The following is a 20,320-nucleotide window of genomic DNA, read 5'->3' on the forward strand; positions in this document are numbered from 1 at the left end:
TATTGGATCTGATATGGGCGTTGGCGCGCTTGACAGGCCAACTCGGCCATGAAGATAACCCATCGTGTTGTTTGGAGCACAGCTGTATAACTGCAAGGGTATTGCGATATGGTGCGTCCTTACAAGAGCTCAGTATAAGAAAAAGATTAATTAGAAGCTTACACGTCTAATTTATATGAATAAAGATGTAGATTAAAGTTTTTGGGAGTATACTCTATTTGTTGTATGTTGCCAATGCACATGAGAAGGTTAATCATGAGTACTTTATGTTTAAACAGCAAACTCTTCTTTCCGTGCATTTATACACAATAGAGCTTAAGCACGAGGGTTTAATGAGAAAACCCTGTTCTTCTCCGTTTGAGGGTATTATTATTTGTACTCTTATGGCAGCCTCATTCATCATGAGGTTTCGGATTCTATTCCTGAGAGCAATTACAGTTAAGAACATTTTGAGACACGTAGAGTAGTACCAGCAAAAGGGGCATGTATTAAAGCATATATAAATATCTGGTGTTCCATAGACCGGATATCCAGGTTGATGTCACTTCTCTAATTGCACGACGCTATCTCGTGCGTTGAGCAAAGGCGTATTGACACTCGAAGAACTACTAGGCATGACCTACTACGCAAAACCTTCAACAGGCGTTTATTATTCTGATAACCTTTTAGAGTTTCGTATCTCCAGATAATGCCTAAACTGTATACGAGAAAAGCGTTTTCTTTTTCTCTAGTGCTTTTGCGACCTTTAATAAGTTTGCGGTGATATCGGAATATTCAATAAATCTTGGTGATTCTACCAGGCTCATCTCAGGCGTAGCTCAAGGTGGTAATTGACAGTTGCTTGAATAATAGCGCATTGAGGCAAGATGGCCGAGCGGTCTAAGGCGCTGTGTTCAGGTTCTATTCGAACTAGTAACGATTCGCAGTCTCGAAAGGGGCCTGGGTTCGAATCCCAGTCTTGTCAGCTTTCTTTTTCTCAATCTCAACTTGAATAACAAGAGGTTTGATTTTTGGTCGCGTCATATTCATCATGCCTTATTAGATAGAGCACGCAGACAAAGATGGGTGGTTATGAATTATAAGTAATGGTTCTTCGTCCCAGACAATGGCGTCACTGGCCAACCCAGTGCGAATTCTCCACTACCTTTTGAGTTCAGATACCGCCCCTCCAAATCGGCAGGTTCCTCTGATAGCACACGCGCTTGTCGCGCTTCGCGATCTCAATGGAACCCGTGTAAATTGATTATTGCTTCCTTCTCAACCGTCTCATCTCGTTCCCTTCCCCATGCCTCACTAATCATTACTTATAAACTCACGAATGTCTTGTACTCGAAACACGAAATGGCAACAGCCTCGTCTTCTTCCAGTCTGTCGTCGCCGTCATCTTTTGTGACGGCGCATGATGCTACGCTTGATAAATCCACTGCTGCCAGTAGCCCCGTTCATGAGAACCCATGTCCCTATCGTGATGCGCGACAACTGCCCCGCGACTTGAAGGCGCATTGCCAGATTTTACTCGAAGAACAACTGTGTATGCTGGCGCTCACTCCTCCTAATGGTAACTTATACTCACATCTCAATAGATGGCTCCGCGATCAATCTCCTCAACAGCATTGCCGGCTCTGGTATATCCAAGCACACCCCTTCGAAGAAGCACGTCCTTGTCCCTCCTCCAAGTCATCTCGCTCTATTGAATACTCTTGTTATTCATCCTCTCCACACTACTCGTGCGGAGAAGAAAGACCAGCTTGATGTTGCCTCGCAGGCTCTCGACTATTTGCGCAGTATTCTTCTAGTTGCCGGTCCCATCAATGCCGATTTCAGAACAGCCTTCCAATTCAGCTCTACACCACGCTCAGGTCGCCGCTGGGATCAATATGGACAGGGAAATGATAGTGACATATCAGATACGGAATCAAATGGTGACGACGAACGGCTTCGAGGCAAACTTGCCAACGACAGTAGCATATGGAACCGTGGACAAGACTTTTGGTCGACCATTGGTTGGGCTTTCAACTGCAGCACGTTATATCCGAAGCGATGGCAATACTGGAAAGCCTGGCTAGAGTTAATGTTGGATGTCTTGGAGGCCGACTGGAACGAGCGCGAGCGATGCGACAAGGAGGCGCAATCAGCCAATGGGCCAGAGAGCGAACTACCCCGAACAGCGCGCAATGAATCTATCATTGTCATGTATATGGAGCAACAAACCGGGCGACAAACCGGAGCTAAAGGATTTGTCAAGGCTATATTTGCCGACGGAGGCGAGATATCGTCGTCTGCCTTCCGTGAGGTTTTTGATAAGGAGCCCAGAGGCCCGAGCAAGGCGTCTAAGAAACGAAAGCGGGAGCAAGTGCTGGACCTGGAAAACGACAAATTTGGTGACTACTTTGATGATGAATCAATCTCTTCGGGAGTTTCTGAACCACCCACACCTCAAAAGCCCAAGGACATGCGAAAACTCGGAACAGCAGGTGTGCACTCGCAAGGGTTGGTCGAGTCTGTTGACATACGCCTTCGTCTGTTCAGGTTACTTTCTGCGGTGACATGGTCACTTCGAAAACCTTCCGAGCTCCATCGTTTATATGAGGAGTATACCGCCTCCCTCAAACTTCTCCCACTTTCTATGTTTACTCTTTTTGCGTGCCAAAGACCAAATCCCCTTCTGTCTGAAGCACATATTACCATCACCAAGGAATTATTCGATTTGCTACTACCATCATCGTACAAAGATCCTTCAAAGGTTGACCCAGAAGGTGACGCAGAGGGAAGTTTGACCTTGCCAATGTTAGAACAGTGTTTTGTCCCTCATCCGGCGAATACCGTGGCTCTGGAAGACAACGCGAAATTATCCCTAGTCGTTGAAGATGCTATACAACTTCTTTGGGCATGCGATCTAATGATTTATTCTGAAGAGTTTGAAGAGGCTGTTGAGAAGGGCATCCAAGCCCGAGAAGCAAAAGCAAAGAAGCGGCGTACTGGGAAGGCTAAGGGTGATGAAACCGATGCTCTTGCGCAAGAGATCCTGACTAATTCAGGTGAAAGAATTCGGATGTTATTGGAAGTTCTAAAAGCTTCTCATGAAGCGGAGTCATGAGGCGGTTAATGGGATGATAATTCTTATTGGTTTTCTGGTGGGAATGTACACATTATAGACTACCCAGTGCATGGACATAATGCCGTAATGAATGATGATACCCCAATATTTTGCCGTTGAATCTGTTTCGTCTCTTTCCGTGGCTCTTGTACATTGTTGCTACATTTGGTATGGCAATTATGGCTTGCTGGGCCAGTTGAGTCAGTGCTTAACTGAAGCTCTGTTACTCAACGTTTCTTGGCTGCTGTTGGACTCCAAGAAGTTGGTTGCCATGTCTCGCCTGGTGCTCTAGCCTTGGCCCTGGCCCATGGGTCATCGTTCTTTTCAGTCTCTTCTTTGGTCTCCTTTGCGCCCGTATCAGTCTGCTCACCACTCATGGCGTCTTGTTGTAAAGGACTAGCCTTCGCCGGTGAAAGCAACGGTGCCGGCGCAGCCCGTGGTGCCTCCATAACTCGCGGTTTGGCCTCCCAACGAGCATCCGCCTCAGCAGCAAGTTTCTGCATCCTCAACCGACGTAGGACATCGCTGTGTTGTTCCTCGATACTTGGAGGTTCCTCTCGCGTATGGCGTAGCCATTGGTGCCATTGCGGGCTGACCTTTACGGAGGAGTAGTGTGTTGATCGCGAGTACTTAACAATTCTTCGCCAGCGCTCGTTACTCTCAGCGCCTCTCGTGAGTCGAAATTCCCAGTATGTATTACCCTGAAGGTCGTAACCTGGCGGTATGTAAGTGGGAGGAGAGTGGTAGAGGGAAGATTAAGAACAAACCCATGAGGAAGCGCTTGCGCCACGGCAAGCGGAGAGCTTTCCACTTGTACCAGGCCCGCGCAACAGGCCCAATCTGATTTGTGGCCATGGGCTTCTTTTGTTTCAATTTGTGACTTTGAATGTCACCAAAGAATATGGGGAGGCGCAAATGTTCTGGTGAAGTCTTGAATCCATGACACATACACAGCCACTTTCATGATGCACCAGCCACCGCACCCCAGCCACCTCATAACTCCCAGTCCACGTCATTTCATGGTGGGCTGAATGTTGGTGTTGGGTGCATGCCGCCCAATCTTGCCTGCTTGAATTCAAGCTACTAATTCCTTGGATACCTGCCTACCTCTACCTACCTCGGATACCCGGGACCATCTTATTCTTTCTTCCTATTCTTCTCAATCAACACTTGATTTCTACCCTGAAAGTTGATCTTCGAGACAATCACTTGGAGACAGCTTCATTTTTTTTATATTGCGAATCGATACCCTTTCCCCTCCCTCCCTCCCTCCGTGTAAGAAGTGCGACTTTTGCGACAGGACCTTACTCTCCACGTCGCTTACCAGTGCAGACCCTTGAACCTCAACTCGTACCAGTCGAGATATAAATCCAATTCCTTGTTCCTCAGAGTGATTCAATTGCTATTTCGAGAACCTAACGGCGAACCGTCATCATGGCGTCCGTGTCGTCGCTGGATAAAGACTTGCGCAAGATGCGCCTTGAGAAATATACCCCAGCCGCTGCGAACGAAGCTCGCTCATGGATCGAAGTTATTCTAGGAGAGAGTCTTCCTTCGTCCGATCTCCTCGAAGGACTCAAAGATGGAGTTGCTCTATGCAAGTAAGTCACCTCTAAGCTTAGCGATCATGAATGCGGGACTTACACAACCCAGACTCGCCAACCTCGCCCTACCACCTCCTGGAGTTCGGTTCAAGCAATCAGCCATGCCTTTCGTACAGATGGAAAACATCTCGCTCTTTCTCCGTGCCTGCCAATCTCCACCATTGAACCTCCACCAACACGATACATTCCTTACTGTCGATCTTTTTGAGCAGAAGGACCCAGCGCAAGTTCTGCAGTGTATCGGCGCATTCAGTAGAGCGGCCCATGCTGCTAATCCTCATAACTTTCCCACATCGATTGGACCCAAAAACCGACCTGAAACGGTTACTCCACAAGGAACAGGTTCATGGACGCCTACTGGGACACGCGACAGGGGCGCATCCATTACGAGTAACAAGTCGCCCGCTTTCGGACGCTCTGCTGCTCTACCACATCGAACGGGTGATTCTGGCTCTGGGCGGTGGAGTCCTACCAAGAGTCCTACCCCGAAGAATGGGCCCGAATCTCCTGGCGCCGTTAGCAGCTGGAGCAAAAAGGAGCACGAAGGTACTACTGCACCGGCTTGGAATATTGCACAGTATGGTTACTTAGGGGGCGCCAGCCAAGGCAACCTCGGTATATCGTTTGGTGGAAGGCGACAGATCACCAATGCTGGTCCCCGCGTGCCAACTCTCGCCGAGAAAGAGCGCCGTCGAAAGGAGGAGGAAGAGCGCGCTCGCCGTGAAGCGGAAGAAGAGGAGGATCGCGCCCGGGTTGAGGAGGAGCTTAGATGGGAGCAGGAGACCGAACAACTCCGAGAAAAGGAGCGGCAGGCTGCTGAGGAGGAGAAGCGAAGATGGGAGGAGGAGGAACGAGAATGGAAACTGACAGAGGAGAAGCGGCGTAAGGAGGAGGAAGAAGCCGAAGCCCGACTTGCCGCAGAACGAAAAAGCGTGAAGAGTCGTAGTGATTCCAAGCTGACAGGGCAATTTCTGAGTCAGTATCGAGCCGACCAGGGAGCATCACAACAAGACGGCGCTTCGGAGGATGACTACAAGAACCGTGTGAAGCAGTTGGAGCAAGAGTTAGAGCTCGCTCGACAACGAGAAGCCGAGTATGAGCGAGAGCGTCAAGAGAGAGCTCAACGTCCTGGAGGCATCGAGACAAAGCCAACCCCTAAACCAAAGCCCAAGCTGGTGTCCAGTCCTCCAACACGTTCTGACTCGTGGTCTAAAGACGAACGAGAAGTTCTGAGGACTCGGTCTCCTTTCAACAGAGAACCCCTTCAAACTAATAATGCCCCTGTCTTACCCTCGAGGTCACCTCGCCCCTTACCTGACCCGACTGCCCTTCCCCAGGCCAAGTCACCGAACACGAGCAGCCGGCCCCTCCCAGATCCCGCCACATACTCCCCGAAGCCTACACCCGCCGCCCCCAGTCGTACCGACCGCTTTCTATCAAGGAACCCAGCTCCTTCACCACCTGCAGCCCAGGCAACTTACTCGCGCGAACTAGGCGCCACAGCTGAGCGCGATGCCGAAGACCAGCGTCGTGCACAAAGCCAGAATAAGACTAAGGCTGGTGGATGGGCCTCCAAATCACTTCTGGAACGAGAGATGGAGATGGAACGGCAACGGCAGCGCGAGTGGGAAGAGGCACAGAAAGAGACTGCTGCGGCGGTGCGCTCTAATGAGGGTGTAGACGGAATCGGCGGTGGCATTGGTGGTCGATGGGACGTTGGTCAATGGGCTGGCTATACAGGTGGTGATAGCCAGAATAAGGGGTCAGTGGGTATTGGAGCTGGTCGAAGACAGATCGTAGGACCTCGGCCACTTCCTGAGCAACCAAGGTAAAGTGCTGGCCTAGAAATAGAAGCGAGTGTTTTGCGACTCAAGCAACGAAGTACTGGGCTGATTGAGGGGTCTTTCAAATTTTGATCGATTGTGATAGCCTCGATAGAACTCAAACTATTTCAACATTTGTTCATGTTCGATGCTGACCTTTTCATTAATCATATACCTGGTTCATACATATCCTTGACCATTTAGTCAGTATCGTCGGCGTATTGGTAGAAAGGAGAAAGAGCTGTTAGTGTTAAGTTGCTGGACACTTCGTATGATAAGAACCTTTCGTGTATTGTGGTATCTCGAGGCTTTCAAATGATATCCTTCACCTGCCTATCCAGGCTTCAACACCAACATGCCAAAGCACAAACTTGCTATGATCGATCCACCCATTTTATCTAGGCCTATCCCTGAAAGGTACAAAAACCCACTCCGTACTTCACAATATCCCAATTCACAACATGAAATTCTCAAACATGATTTACTTCTCCCATGGCAGCCTCATCGCGGCACCGTTTGCACATACACCAGCCGCCCAAACTACCCCTGGCCCATTCCCGTCGTTGTTGCACAGGTAAATTGACGTCGCAATAGTGGTTGAGAATCTCCTCACCCTTCTTGATACCTCCTGGACGACAACCCACAACACGCTCCTTTCTGGCTTCGAGGACCATGCGGCCACCCCATTCCCATGTGACGTTGGGATCGCAATCATGGTTCGCAAGACACCAATACGGGTGCACTGCGGCGACATCAGGGCGACCATCCCGAGGATTTTTACGGGCCGAAGCAGTGCCCCTGAACTTGGCGTATAGTGTGTTGAGAACCCATAGATCGTTCTCGGCGAGCGAGGAGTATATATCGATATCCATCTTTTCCAAAACGTGGAGAGGGGTTTCGATATTGTATTTGAAAGAAAATGGCAGTGTCCACTCAGGAGGCGGGCCGGCGTTTGGTGAGACGTTGATGTCGTTGGTCCGAGTCGGAACAAAATCACCCCATATATACTTGACCTCTCGAACATCAAGGGGATTAACCTCCTCATGAGCAGCAATAGCCAAGACACGAGAGAGCAGCAGAAGGTAAAGGGTTTGGTCCGCTTCAAATGCATCAGGGTCCTTAGCGATTGCATCAACATCCTTCTCGCAAACTGCTGGATGATATCGCTCCATGGCTTGATCGAAGCAATACTGGGTACAGAATACCGTATCGTAACATTGAGGGCAACTGACGGGTTCGTTCTCGCTGCCTAGTGGTGGCAGATCAGAACTGCATGCGTCACAGATCGAGTCTTTCAGGCGATTATTGGCAGTCAGAAGTGAGTATTCCTTCAGCACAACCTCACCAGGGGCGATATCCTCCTTGGCAAAGACTCCAAGTTGCTTGCATGTTGGAATGATTTCATAGTCATCGGTGCTGCTCGCTCCTTCTAAAAGGACAGGTAAGGTCGCAACTTCGACGACACACTTTGGTGCCATGACACTCAAATGCTCGTTGAGTTCAGCCAGTGATTCCGGGGCGAAACGATCAGGTTCATGGTCGTTCCAGGGGTAGACCTCGCGACGAACGAGACCTTGATCGGGGAGATTGGGGTAATCAATGTCGATATCATCACGACGAAGCCTTCTGCGGGCGACAGTAACTATGTTGTTCTTGGTGTCGAGTAGTTCTTGATTCGATGGTGAGAGCTGGAGACCGCGCTGACAGAAGCTGGCAGCACTCTGTAGTGATCCACAGAGTAACAGACCTAGAGAAAGGATCTGATATGCACGAACTTGCGCCAATATGGCCAATCGTTTAACTGCCTCGTCTTCGACTTCCAGGTCAGTCTCGGGGCTCTGTAGCTCATCTTGAGGAAGGTTTCCATGTGCTAGAACATCGGGTAAGGGAACTGCTGTGTGCATCTGCAAAGACTCGAGGGCCTGCTCATGATATTCGAAGCCCTCATTGAGAACCTCATCTGCTAGCAAGAGTGCACGGTATGCATCACCGGCTGCAAGGTCCGGGTATCCTAGATCCGAGTGGATAGCGGCACGGTTGAGGTAGAGTATCAAGTCATAGGGTAGGCTAGAAAGTCCCTCTGTGAGCTGTGATCGCCTGTCAAGCAGCTGCTCGTTCCGGGCTGTTGGGTCCATGTCAAGATCGTTATCGTCGAAGTGATGACTAGTTAAGTCAAAGCCAGTGTTTTCAACAAGTTGTGTAAGTTGGGACAAGAGTGGACTTGGTAAAGAGGAGCCAGAGAAAAGTTGAACTAATGGATTTAGGCCAAGAATTGAATACGGGACCCTTGGTGTAGAGCAGAGTTCAGCTCTGGTCTGAATCCGCAGAAGTAGCAGTCGTATAAAAAGTAGGAGGCATAGAAAGAAAGACAAGTCTAGAAGTGACGATGACAGTCGTTTCGTTACCAGACAAGGATCGGGGAGCTAAGGAATCGAGAAAGGGAGAATAACTCGGGGGAGTGCGGTGATTCGCTATTCGTTAATATTAGTCGTCTTCTGCAACGGGAGGCTTCTCGGTAGGGCAGGCCAGGGTGATTTCCTATCAAGACCCTGAATCTTGATATTTTCGCCGAAGACAAAACAGGGTATTTTCAATAAGCAGTTGGCAAAACAAAAGAAAACAGGCTTGGCAATTTCTGACTGCCAAACCAAAGGTTGGCTATTGATGTTGGTTGGTGGTAGATGTCGGAGCGAAGGTTCCGGGTCACACGAGAACAAAGTGCAACTGAGAAGTGTGCGGTGTGATCACGACTCACCAGAGAAGGAACGGACGTCCGTTGATGATTTGATCGCCAGGGTCCATCCATCCCGTTTCAACCTCCAATTCAATTTTTAAACCCCCAAACAGAGTAAGAAAAAAAAAACCAGAACGTCCCACAGGTGGGCTAAAAAGTCTCCTCCACACCCCTCACACGTTTGCTCGACTCGCAGCTGTCAAATACAAAAAGGCTTGAGCTTCAATATTGACAAGGAAGCCATAATACAAGGGTCCTCGAGATCCAAACTGATGTGATCATTACACAAGGAACTTAATTCTCGGATTAAATAACCGAAGTGATGTCGTTTTTCCTTTCATCAAGCTCTTTTGTTCGATTAGCCAACTTCGCCGGGCCGGTCTTTTAGACGACGGCCAAGGAAAGCAACCAATCGCAGCTCTAATGACAAACCTGAGATCGATCGCAGAAACAACATTTTGGTGCTGTGCTGCATATGCAGCAGGTCAAGTGGCTTGCCTGTTTCCAAACCTGCCTGCTAGTCAAGTCTGAAATAATAAAGAATATGCAGCAGTGCAGCTTCACATCGGATTCTCAGAGTTGCCATACTCGGATGCCGACTTGACGGGCCCATTTCTTAAGTCGACGTCGATTCGAGTGCCAGTGAGCCTAAGAATTCCCTGCATGCATGAGAGTGTAGCAGGAACAAGCACATACACTCACCGTCTCTTACACGAGCTTAAGAGGCTTATTGTTACCCCTCAGTTGAGGAGGAGGCCTTGAATGATTCTTTGATAGCATGGTCTATTGATGAGTCAAACATGAATCAGGCGACGCAGAATATATCGTATGAACGGATGGTAGTCGATGAGACTCTGGCATTCACGAATGACCTGAGGATTACAGAGAATGAAGCTGTTGGACGCTTCTAGAGACGTCCGTTTTCCATATGGATATTCACCTGAGAAATGCATAAATGGAGGGGCTAGAGGGGTTCAGAATTTTGGAGGGGCAGACCAGGTATGAGCAGGGACCAGGTGGACGAGGGTTTAACCAGCCGGCATCCCCTGGAAAATTCTGCCGGGGCCAGCCAGCCACGATGGAGATGATAGCGACTTACACAAACATCCACAGAGATGCACAACTGGATAGAAAGCACCGCAGGTAGGTAGTTATGCAGCCGGGCATAAATACTGGATTTAAGACTGATATACCCCCTTTCTTCCACGAAAGCTCTACCCCAAGGCGATCAGTTAAGTCATTGAAAGTTGACAGCCTCCCTCATAAGACAAGAGCTAAAGAGCACGCCACGATGCTTTGAAACGGAACGGCTAGCGGCGCGCCTAAACCCGCCGAGAAACCAGCTAACCTAACGCTGTGCCCTCTTAGCCGGACATACGTCATGAAGTCAACCCTCAGTAAAGCTCCGCCGAGCTGGGCAAGCACATGCTTGAGGTGTGGCTGCGAAAGCTCAAAACCAACAAAGTATCAACACACTACTAATTGACCCTATCTACCTACCTTACCTCAGGCCACGGGAAAGCTCCCTACACCTGGGTATCCTTATCAGAGGATAAAGTGAGTACGTCAGAATTGGCAGTTTCTTCTGTCTGTTCCTTGCATGAATCCAGGCGTCCTGCCCGGATCAATTGGCCTGTGCTCCTTTTGTAGGAGCACCTTACTGTTGGATGGGTAGGTAATTGATCGTTCAACACATGTCTACCTACCTTATCTATGTACCAAAACGATCCAAGCCGACAACAAAATTCGGAGCTGCCAAGGAGCTGTCTGGTTGACTATAGGCTTTATGCTGTGTCACCACCTGGTGATGATGATGCTACTTTGGTTACCTCTTAAGTCGCTTGGCTTCCATTGCTTTGACAAGGGTTAGGATAGGTTAGGTAGGGCTCAATAGCACGTCAGCAACTAAGGCCACATGTCAAGCCGCTGTAAGTTAGATCTAATATGCTTAAAGATCTCTCTCTAAGATTTTCAAGCAATTTAGATGACGATTTCTCATCAACCTCCATCATTGATAATATTCCAAGATGGGACCTACCCACCAAGGTTGAATGCAATCATTCCATAAGCAGGACTAGCTTTCCTCATTGATCCCCATGTCAACTCTTATAACGATGACTTGGAACAAACGGCAATCCGATAAGCTTTTCTCAACGGGACACCACGCGGCTAAACTGCCCCATGGTTGACCTGCATTATCTAGAAACAGAAACCGGCCATACACGATTCAGAGATGCCAGTGTCAGAAAGTAAAGGCCTAACTACATACCTTAGTATCTCACTGTACTCCATAGATGTCTAGCACGCCACTGCACTCATCATACCGTCTTCTGTACCCGAGACTGGCCTAGCTGTAAGCTCCCACTGAGCTTCATCATTCTGATTGCCCTCAACCATCATCGAAACTTTTGAGGTACCAAGGAAGCCATCGTGAGACCGCTTTCGTTCCTCCCCACCCCGGCAGTCAGGCAAGTAAGTTACTTTACTCGTGGGGAGGTGCTTCCCCGTCTTCAGTGCTCTTGCTCCATGTCTGGGTCGACATTTACCAACGGGAGTTTGATCCACTGCGATGACGAAGTAGGTACCCAATACTACCGTGCCTACCAGAAACTAGAAAAAAGGCCCACTGTGACTTCCATGGAACCCCGCCTCTTCTAGCCTTTATACCTACAACATTATCAAATTATCCCACAACGTTTAAACAACACCCTGATAATTTATTTGCGTCGATTGCCTTACCTATACCCTTGACACACTGACGTCTTCTCTCACTCGTGTTAAGGATCAATCAGAGCTGCAGGAAAACCACGCACCTCGGTCTTTCTTCGTCTCTCTCCTTGTTCCGTTATTTTTCATCTTCACTCTCCCACATCGTCACAACTCACCGCAAGCTTCAAAACCCGCACCACAAACGTCACCATGGGTAAAACACAACCAAACCTTTTCGCATTTCGCAACGTTGACGCCCTCGCCCCGGCGCTGCGTTCGTATGTTATCCAAAGCCAAGCTGCCGGTATCGCCCGGCACGGCGCTTTCAAAGTGGGTGTATCTGGTGGTTCGCTTCCCAAGACGCTCGCCCAAGCCCTCCTGGCCCCCTCTTCGGGCCCCAACGATGTCGTCGATTTTAAGCGCTGGGAAATCTTCTTTGCCGATGAGCGCGCTGTGCCTCTAGACCACGAAGACTCCAACTACGCCCTGCTCAAGAAGGAACTTCTGGACAAGATCCCCGAGGACCAGAAGCCCACCGTGCACCCCATCGATACAGAACACCTGAACGACCTGCAAGAACTTGCCGACCAGTACGAGAAGACACTCGTTGCCAGCTTCGCCAGCCGCGACTCGGTTCGTCTGCCTATCTTCGACCTCCTCCTCCTCGGCTGCGGACCCGACGGACACACCTGCTCTCTTTTCCCTGGCCATGAGTTGCTCCGTGAGGTCGACGCCTGGGTTGCCCCTATTGAAGACTCCCCTAAGCCTCCTCCCAAGCGCATCACCCTCACCCTTCCAGTTGTCAATCACGCCGTTCGTGTCGCGTTCGTCGCTACTGGCGGCGGTAAGAAGGACATCATGAAGCAGATCTTCGATACCGACGGTGGCCTGCCTTGCACTCTTGTCAACGAGGGTACTGGTGAACGCTGCAGTTGGTTCGTCGACGAGCCTGCTGTCGAGGGCGTCAGCTTTCCGCGAAGGGCTTTCCTATGATACCATCACCCAAGCTAGCTTAATAAGAAGCACCTCTACCCAGTCCTTGAGCTTTAGCCTGACTCACTATAGCATGCAAACCACATCAACGTGTTGTCGCACGAGGTGGGGTCTGGCATCGTGCGGAAATCGCGGGGTAGCTGGATGCTCAACTTCCAATTCATTATTCCTTAGCATCCCTCACGATATTGGAAGGACAAAACACTATGAGACGCATCAAATCTCTGAATCGGCAAGGATATAGACTGCCACGCTATATTGCATCCGAACCTGATCGATGATCCCCTAAGTACCATTTATGACTGCTATATTTCAACGACGACACTTCGTTTTTGCGTGGCCATCATTTAGAGGCGTTTGTTTTGAGGTAGGGAATTTCCCAAATGCTATGACCGAAATTACATTGCAAAAAAAGTAATAAAAATAAAAATAAAAATAAACCTCAACACCATGGTTTCGAGTTAGAGAAGGCGGGTTCGAAAGAACTGTGGTTGAGTTGCCAGTGTCTGTTTTTACTTGATATCCGATCGATCTATGCCAGTACGCACAAGGAAGAGATAGAGGAGCACATTCTGCTTGTCGAGTTCTCCTTTCGAGGCCAATGGACATAGCTAGAGCAGCTCAGTCCCAAATATGATTAAAAATTAGTCTACATGTAACATGAAAGTACATCATCTGCTGTGATGTCGCTGATCTAGGTGATATGCTGCTTATCTGATGTCCAAAACCCGCCCATAGAACATTGTAAACTTGGGCAATGTCTTACACGGCTCTCCAAACCGCTCCGGCTCTTGGGGTATCTTCCATTTCATCGTCTCGGTTCATTCTCTCAATCCACTCATCTTCACGCGCAAGCGCATCCCCCTCAATATCGTCCATGACAGCCAGTTCAGTCAGCATGCCCTGCACAAGCTCCCTTGACCCTTCCACCATGTGTTGCAGACTTGATTGATCTTTGGATTCTCCATCTTGGTCGTCATTGGCAAAATCTCCCAATTGATCGAGCTGTCGCTTTATGGTATCCAATCGTCGTACCAAACCAGCGCATTCATCCTTCCATGCAGAATCAAGTTCGCCAATAAACAGCGTGTCGTTCTCCTGAAGTAAAGCCCCGCCTCCACGTCTCGCTTCTTCGATTTCGCACATGCGATCAACCCATCGTTCAAATCGCCTTACGACCCTAGCATAACGACCACCGGGTTCCTCGAGCGCCCATAGGCCAGCAATGGCTGCATCTAGGATCTGTATGCGCTCCTCCAGACCACCGCCAACAGCCCACTTACGGAGCGCCAGGATATTCTCCCTCTCAACCTCTGCCTTCTCCTGATCGTCGATCTGGTTACTCGCGCTGGCAAGCTCTGAAAATCGCTCCCCAAGTTTGCGGCGGGCACTAGCCCTCCAGGTAGCGTCAACGGTCGGTGCATCTCGGTGCAAAAGGTGAAGTTGCAGAAGCTCGGTTTGCAACCGACTTGTCTCGGCGGATGCAGCGACGTTGGCCGGAAGTTTAGATGGCGATGGCGGAGCGAGGAATGTTGATGTCAGTGGTTTGGGCGCAGAGGACTTGGCGGGTGAGTAGTGTTGCTGGAGAGTTGAGAAGGCCGGGCGAAGGCGAGGTGCGGCGCCTGAGAGCTTCTCGTTGTTGGAAGTTGTCGACGCCCGAGTAGGACGAGTCGTCGTCGAAGTGGTAGTAGTGCTGCTAGCTGACGAACCAGAAGAGGGTGGTCTCAAGACTGGTGCATTTCTCAAGCCAGTAGTAGTACTCCTTGCGCGCGTATGCGTAGGGGCAAGGGCCTTTCTGGTTATTTGAGTCGGGCCATCTGCCGAGGTCGGCCTCACCGCTGGTCGAGGTCTTGTGGTCGTGGTTGAAGGAGGATATCGAGTTTCCCTCTTCGCAGGCTCGGATGTTACTGGTTTAGCGGGTTGCCTAACAGATGTCGCCCTGGAGAGTCCTGTGGTTGTTCCATTTCTTAATGTTCTCGCATTGCTGGATGTGGTCGCACTTCTGGTCAAGGGCTTTACAGGAAGGCGACTCGGTGAACCATCTGGTGCGTTCGCATTAGTAGTAGCAGTGGTTGTGGTGGAAGAAGCAGGTTTTCGAAGTGATCGTGAGCGTTGTAGCGTGGACATAGTGGTATCCGTCACAGTCCATCGCACAATGGAATGAACGGGTTCGGGATTGATAGTATTAAGTGAATGTTTATTGTGATGAAGCTTGGAGAACTCAGGGTCGCTTAGGCTACCGATGCGGTAAGAAAGTGGACCTGCCCTGAGGAAGCTTCCGTTAGCCGGAGCATGGTGACTGGACGGCTACCCTAGGCCACGGTACGGGTGGAGGCTGGCGGTGCTTCACTAGCGGACTCGGTGAGCCTCTAGTTCTGGTGGAGGTTAGCTGAAACGCATGGAGTTATTTAGACAAAAGCTATCTGGATTCAAAAAGCATACCAAGCAATGTTGTTCTTATACAAGAGTTTATGTCAGTTGCGTTTTACATGCTATCAAGGACCATGGGAAATGGGAATCTGTAGAGTCTTGCTCTGACTACAAACAACATCTTGTGATCATCAACATTACACTATACCAGTCTAAATACTCGTTCAGTAATCTGAGCCCGTAATTTTCAGCAACCCATTCCTTATCTCAAGGTATTTTCTCTTCATTGATAAATAGCTAATCAAGCTGTCCCTTCTAGGTCAGCGCATTAACATCCGTAGTATCAGACTGCCCCAGCGAAGCAGCAAACATGAGTCCATTTTCCTTTTCGATATCGTCAGATCATACCAACAAAAAATGGACAATATGTCCTCATCTTCCTCCTGTTCACTGAGCTCGTAAACATGCTGCTGCTAGCAAATGTGGTATCGTTCAGGTCGCGATTAACGACATCCCGTACTGTCTATGTTTCCCTCCCGGCTTACCCTCGTATGGCCTTTTCGTATATAATACATGCAATGCGTGACTCGGATCAAACCTGCGAGGAGAATCTATAGGTGACAAAGGAAAGAGCATGATAATGACAAGTGCGGATAATGTGGTGATGAGATAAAATGGTAAATGACGGATGAATATTAAGAGACAATTTCGTCGCAACACTCGTGTGGGTTCGATTATGATGTGAGTTGTGAGTGGCTAACTAGTCGACGCAGGTCATTGCCACTGTTGTTAAGCTTCTTGACGCAGTGTTCGCATATTCGTAGATGACAGAAACTGCAAGTCCATCTATCTTCGACATCCGACTTGTCGCAAGTTTGACAAGTCAATGGATAATATTTGTTGGTCCGGCAGTTCATCGTCTTATGGCCATGGTAACAATTAAAATGAGACTTTTTCAGTGGCGGCGCCTTGAAGATGGTACCCTCTGGTATAGGTGACTCGGACTGTTTAGGGAAGTAGGCCGCACGCGGATCGGGTTCCCGCAGTATCTTCATCTCGGGATACAGGGTACCATCTCTGCCTCTGTAAAGGGGTCCCTGAGACTCGGATGGTACCAATCTTGAATCGTGTTCAGCTGCTAATTGTCGGGGCGGGGCATTCGACCTTACGGATGAATGCCGTGGTGGGAATCGACTTGGAACTTCCGTGGGAGGCTCGACTTGGTGAACCGCGGTGTCACTGCCTGAAGATCCTCGACTTCCCCTTGAATCGGTGACCGAAGGTGGTAACGATGCCGCCTCTGGCGATGCCGAAACCGGCTTGTCCTCCGAAGGGCTCGGTAGCTTAGGAGCATGCACAGCCTTACGTGTGATGCTACCATTACTTCTTAGGTGTTCTTGAGTTTGTGCTTGAGAAAATACACTTGTGGTGTTAGTTGAAATTTCTGGAGATACCTGCGCAACGGGTTCTGGTGATGAAGCGGGCGACAAAGGCGAAACAAAAGAATCAACAACGGGGGTCTTGATATCTTCCTTCTGATACTCAGGCGTGGGAGGGCGATTGGTCCCAGGTCGTGGTGTTGAAGGTGACTTGCTTGTGTCGCCCGATGATTTCCCTCTGCGATGAAGATGAAGCTTCCCTTTGAGACGGTTCAGTTTAGAACTATTGATCCCCATGGTCGGGGTGTCGGGTACCTGCTCAGGGGCTGGTGACGTTCGGGGGTCCTGACCAGCAGGAGCTATTGGATTGGTGCTCCCAGGCTGCCAGTTTGGTATTGTGGAAATTTTAGGTCCGTTTGATGGAAGCTGCTGGTGAACATGTGGTGGTGCGACACCGGGCTGCGTTGCAGCGGTCGACCCGTGGCTAGCAATAAGCTTCAGGTCGGGAAGCTCAAGGCTCCGCTCGGCCTTTAACGACCGACGACGCCAAAGCTGAGGCTGCTGCTGGGAAGAAGGCGACGACGCTGAGTTCAGTTCAGACAACTTATTCTCTGAAACTGGTTTTCGAACTGGAGCAGGGGTGGCTGGAAGGTGATATTTAGTGTCTTTAGAGGGAAGAGGGGGTGGCCGAGTGTCGTTGGCAGGCAGCTTCTGGGCAACATACTGTTGCGGTTGTTGCTGTTGGTGATGCTGCTGTTGTTGCTGGGCAGAGGGAGTAATAAACGTGCCAGTCTTGGTGTTGGCGAGTGGAGCTTGGTCTCTCGGTGATGAGATTGCCTCACTCTGACGAACACTGTCGTTAGCTCCGTAAGGCGACCTGACAAGCGATTCACCGGACGAGCGTGAATATGCCGACAGAATACTCGATAGTGATTCCGAAGGTGATGGGGGAATCTGTGATGAGATTGGCTGCTGCGGCTCTTTCTGAGGTGGTGGTGGTGGGTTTGCAGGCAGCTTCCCAATGGGCCGGCGTGGGATAGCCATTTTCGGCGGACCAGACGGAGGGGAATCAACCGCAAGCAGATGTAACGGCGGCAGTGATGGAGGTAACGACTTCGCGTTGGCTATACTAGTCGAGCGCGGCGGAGGTGGTGGAAGCTCTTTGGCGGGAGGTAGACGAGGGGAGGGTTCCTCATAATAATCGTCATAAAAACTTGGATCGTCAGGACCTGGGACATCCGGAAGGGCTTTTGACCAGCGAGATGAGCCAGTTTTAGGCGGTTGCAGAGAATTTGTATTCAACATGGTAACCATGACGAAACAGAAGCTGTCGTGTCAAGCTTGGACGACAGACTAGGAGCAGGAGTAAGGGGGATGCTGTTTAACTTGAGGCAAGATAAAACAGGTGAAACCAGGGACGCGACAACACAGCAATGCAAAGGCTGGTAAAACGTATGAAATGCCGGGCCCTGGAATCCTTTTGATAATATGGAAGGGGATCACGGGAAAGCCGCCCCTCGAGGGAGCTTACAGGTAGATTCAAACTAATTCAAGTGGGGGGAGGGAGACAGAAGAGACAAGCCAACAAGTGAAACCGGCAAAGAATGGATCTTGAGGTTGATATTGAATCAAGTGGGACGAGCTGTGAATGAGAGTACACAAGTGCAATCAATCCCCGATGTGAGGTGGATAGAAGGAAATGAAACAGTGATAATTAATGGAGAACAAGTGGATGATGATGGATGAAGAAAACTGTCAAACAAATAAATAAAAAAAAGGAGTGTAAGGAAACAAGATCAGAGCGTGGGAGAAAGGAAAGAAGGAGGCCTCGAGTCGATCCTTCTCGTTCTTGGGTCTTGGTTCATGTCCTGCCCTGTTTACGAGCATCTCTTCCTTAGTAGACCCTCTACAGCTTGTCCAGGGTTTCATCGAAAACACACCAACGCCGTCTTCAACCGGGGCAATCTCTTAACCAAGCCGTTGGGACTTGGACTTGCGCGTTAGCATCATGCAAAGCAAGCAAAACTGCATGGGCAATCTCGCAATGTACAGTACTTGGCTCATGCCTCGGGATGGGCGGAGGGAGGCTTGGTGTGGCTTGTGCAGTCTCTCTGGCCGCCGAAATCTCAACCTCTTGGGGAACCATCGCATTGCTGCATGTGGCTCGTCGAGTTCCGGTACATAGCGTCTGGAAGCAGGGGACCTGGGGACAAGACCATGGCAGCTGAAACAACCAGCCAGTCACTCTTGGGCGGGGAATTCAGGCTCACTGCAGCTGAATCCACGTCACTACTCACCCCTGCAGGCATTAAACTAGATTCAACGGCATTCAATTCAATTCGGATGAAAAACTTAATCAGGTTGATTCAACCACCGAGAATTCAATGGTATGAATTAGTTCAATGTTTGTTTCTGTTTGAGTTTAATGACATCTGCAAGACTGAATTGATGAGTGTTATACACGAGACACCTGTGTAACTTGTCGATTATAATAAGATGTATCTCAATGGATTGATATGGATACTTGCAGCACTTCCTCGTGGCTCGTTCGTAATATGCACACGATGTTGCTTTTTTCCTTCATCTCGTCTCACCATCCACATGCTCTTATTCGCTGTCCAGGAAGAGTACAGAGCCTAAGGTTGTGTCAACCTGACTCAGACATTGAAAAATTGTCTTTGTCTTTCTCTCCGTCCTCCGAAAGATGCCACAATATTTTTATATCCCATTCTTGAACTTTAACATACACTTCATTTGCTTATACGAGTCTCAAAAACTCTCACATTGCAGCAGAACGCCACAGTTCAACTGCCCGGCCGATGTACTGTACTTTGCCGACCCTTGCAATTGATCGCCCAACGCGTCACGTCTCTCCCCTGTATGTGTACACTTGGGGCGATCGATCCTCCAGAGTCCAAGCATCTCCACAGGTAATTTGAAGCTGCAGAATGGCAATCCACCATCTGTGATCCTGTAATGTTGAAATGTCGTCCCGAACTGCCAGAGTCTTTCGAATTAATTAACATGATGTAAGCAACGGCAGGGAAACGGCTATGACGAGACCTTGTCTCTATTCTATAACGCGTTTGGCATTAGTCAGTCATGCTCACTGAGATTAGCCCGCATTCGTCTCTGATCCAGCAATCTTGGCAGAGTCAGCAACCAGCCCCTGTCTTGTCAAAATTGGTCGAATGTTCCATGTTTCAGATCAATCCCATGTGAACGAACCCGCACAGCGTAGATGATGCGAACAGCACAAACGTTACGTCGATGAACAAGGGTGCATAAATAAACTTGTAATAATGAGGAAACCGATGTGTTGTCCAAGTTATTGCATCATTACACGCTGAATGGCCATTGGCCTCGATATTGTTCTTGTGATTCAAGGCTTAAGTTCTTTTTTCTTAATCACTCATGTAGCTCTTTTATGTGGTCTTATGGCAATAACGTGATGGAATCTATCAGTCTTCAACAGTGATATTGAAATCCCTGCTCAATCACATTTGACTACTCCTCCGAGTTTACAACGACTATGGAATAGATCGCTGACATTGAACTTGTCTGACAGGTGAGTATGAATGATGACATTAACACTTAGTCTAGAAATTTTA

At 49.3% G+C, this 20,320-nt stretch overlaps 7 protein-coding genes and 1 non-coding gene across 8 annotated transcripts; 4 read left to right on the forward strand and 4 right to left on the reverse strand.

The window, feature by feature from the left end:
• Positions 1 to 860: 860 nt before the first annotated feature.
• On the forward strand, positions 861 to 964 carry BKA55DRAFT_t37. Its single transcript has one exon. It is a non-coding gene; the product is annotated as a tRNA-Leu (tRNA).
• Positions 965 to 1,341: 377 nt separating this feature from the next.
• Positions 1,342 to 3,097, forward strand: BKA55DRAFT_499515 (uncharacterized protein; the record flags this gene model as incomplete). The annotated part of the gene is made up of 2 exons (XM_046186660.1): positions 1,342 to 1,531; positions 1,584 to 3,097. The coding sequence occupies 2 exons, from the start codon at positions 1,342 to 1,344 to the stop codon at positions 3,095 to 3,097; spliced, it is 1,704 nt and encodes a 567-aa protein (XP_046054879.1).
• A 113-nt stretch (positions 3,098 to 3,210) lies between these two features.
• On the reverse strand, positions 3,211 to 4,045 carry BKA55DRAFT_711536 (uncharacterized protein; the record flags this gene model as incomplete). The annotated part of the gene is made up of 2 exons (XM_046200803.1): positions 3,211 to 3,812; positions 3,865 to 4,045. The coding sequence occupies 2 exons, from the start codon at positions 4,043 to 4,045 to the stop codon at positions 3,325 to 3,327; spliced, it is 669 nt and encodes a 222-aa protein (XP_046054880.1). The 3' UTR covers positions 3,211 to 3,324.
• A 112-nt stretch (positions 4,046 to 4,157) lies between these two features.
• On the forward strand, positions 4,158 to 6,801 carry BKA55DRAFT_633545 (uncharacterized protein). The gene is made up of 2 exons (XM_046196978.1): positions 4,158 to 4,698; positions 4,751 to 6,801. Exons 1-2 carry the CDS (start codon positions 4,532 to 4,534, stop codon positions 6,531 to 6,533), a joined length of 1,950 nt encoding a protein of 649 aa, XP_046054881.1. The 5' UTR covers positions 4,158 to 4,531; the 3' UTR covers positions 6,534 to 6,801.
• A 193-nt stretch (positions 6,802 to 6,994) lies between these two features.
• BKA55DRAFT_589539 (uncharacterized protein) lies at positions 6,995 to 9,326 on the reverse strand (the record flags this gene model as incomplete). The annotated part of the gene is made up of 2 exons (XM_046194951.1): positions 6,995 to 8,687; positions 9,280 to 9,326. The coding sequence occupies 2 exons, from the start codon at positions 9,324 to 9,326 to the stop codon at positions 6,995 to 6,997; spliced, it is 1,740 nt and encodes a 579-aa protein (XP_046054882.1).
• Positions 9,327 to 12,177: 2,851 nt separating this feature from the next.
• Positions 12,178 to 12,960, forward strand: BKA55DRAFT_533849 (uncharacterized protein; the record flags this gene model as incomplete). The annotated part of the gene is made up of 1 exon (XM_046189521.1): positions 12,178 to 12,960. The coding sequence occupies one exon, from the start codon at positions 12,178 to 12,180 to the stop codon at positions 12,958 to 12,960; it is 783 nt and encodes a 260-aa protein (XP_046054883.1).
• Positions 12,961 to 13,583: 623 nt separating this feature from the next.
• On the reverse strand, positions 13,584 to 15,197 carry BKA55DRAFT_554241 (uncharacterized protein). The gene has a single exon (XM_046191578.1). It carries the CDS (start codon positions 15,085 to 15,087, stop codon positions 13,723 to 13,725), a length of 1,365 nt encoding a protein of 454 aa, XP_046054884.1. The 5' UTR covers positions 15,088 to 15,197; the 3' UTR covers positions 13,584 to 13,722.
• Positions 15,198 to 16,064: 867 nt separating this feature from the next.
• On the reverse strand, positions 16,065 to 18,023 carry BKA55DRAFT_500936 (uncharacterized protein; the record flags this gene model as incomplete). The annotated part of the gene is made up of 1 exon (XM_046186782.1): positions 16,065 to 18,023. One exon carries the CDS (start codon positions 18,021 to 18,023, stop codon positions 16,065 to 16,067), a length of 1,959 nt encoding a protein of 652 aa, XP_046054885.1.
• Between the last annotated feature and the right edge of the window lie 2,297 nt (positions 18,024 to 20,320).

This window comes from Fusarium redolens (genome assembly GCF_020744475.1).
Source record: "Fusarium redolens strain MPI-CAGE-AT-0023 chromosome Unknown BKA55scaffold_2, whole genome shotgun sequence".
NCBI lineage: Eukaryota > Fungi > Ascomycota > Sordariomycetes > Hypocreales > Nectriaceae > Fusarium > Fusarium redolens.

Excerpts from the sequence above, each read along its gene's own strand:
- BKA55DRAFT_554241 (XM_046191578.1), bottom strand. The coding sequence starts at position 15,087 with ATGTCCACGCTACAACGCTCACGATCACTTCGAAAACCTGCTTCTTCC.
- BKA55DRAFT_633545 (XM_046196978.1), top strand. The coding sequence starts at position 4,532 with ATGGCGTCCGTGTCGTCGCTGGATAAAGACTTGCGCAAGATGCGCCTT. Across the intron at positions 4,699-4,750 it reads GATGGAGTTGCTCTATGCAA|ACTCGCCAACCTCGCCCTAC; the intron begins GTAAGTCACCTC and ends TACACAACCCAG.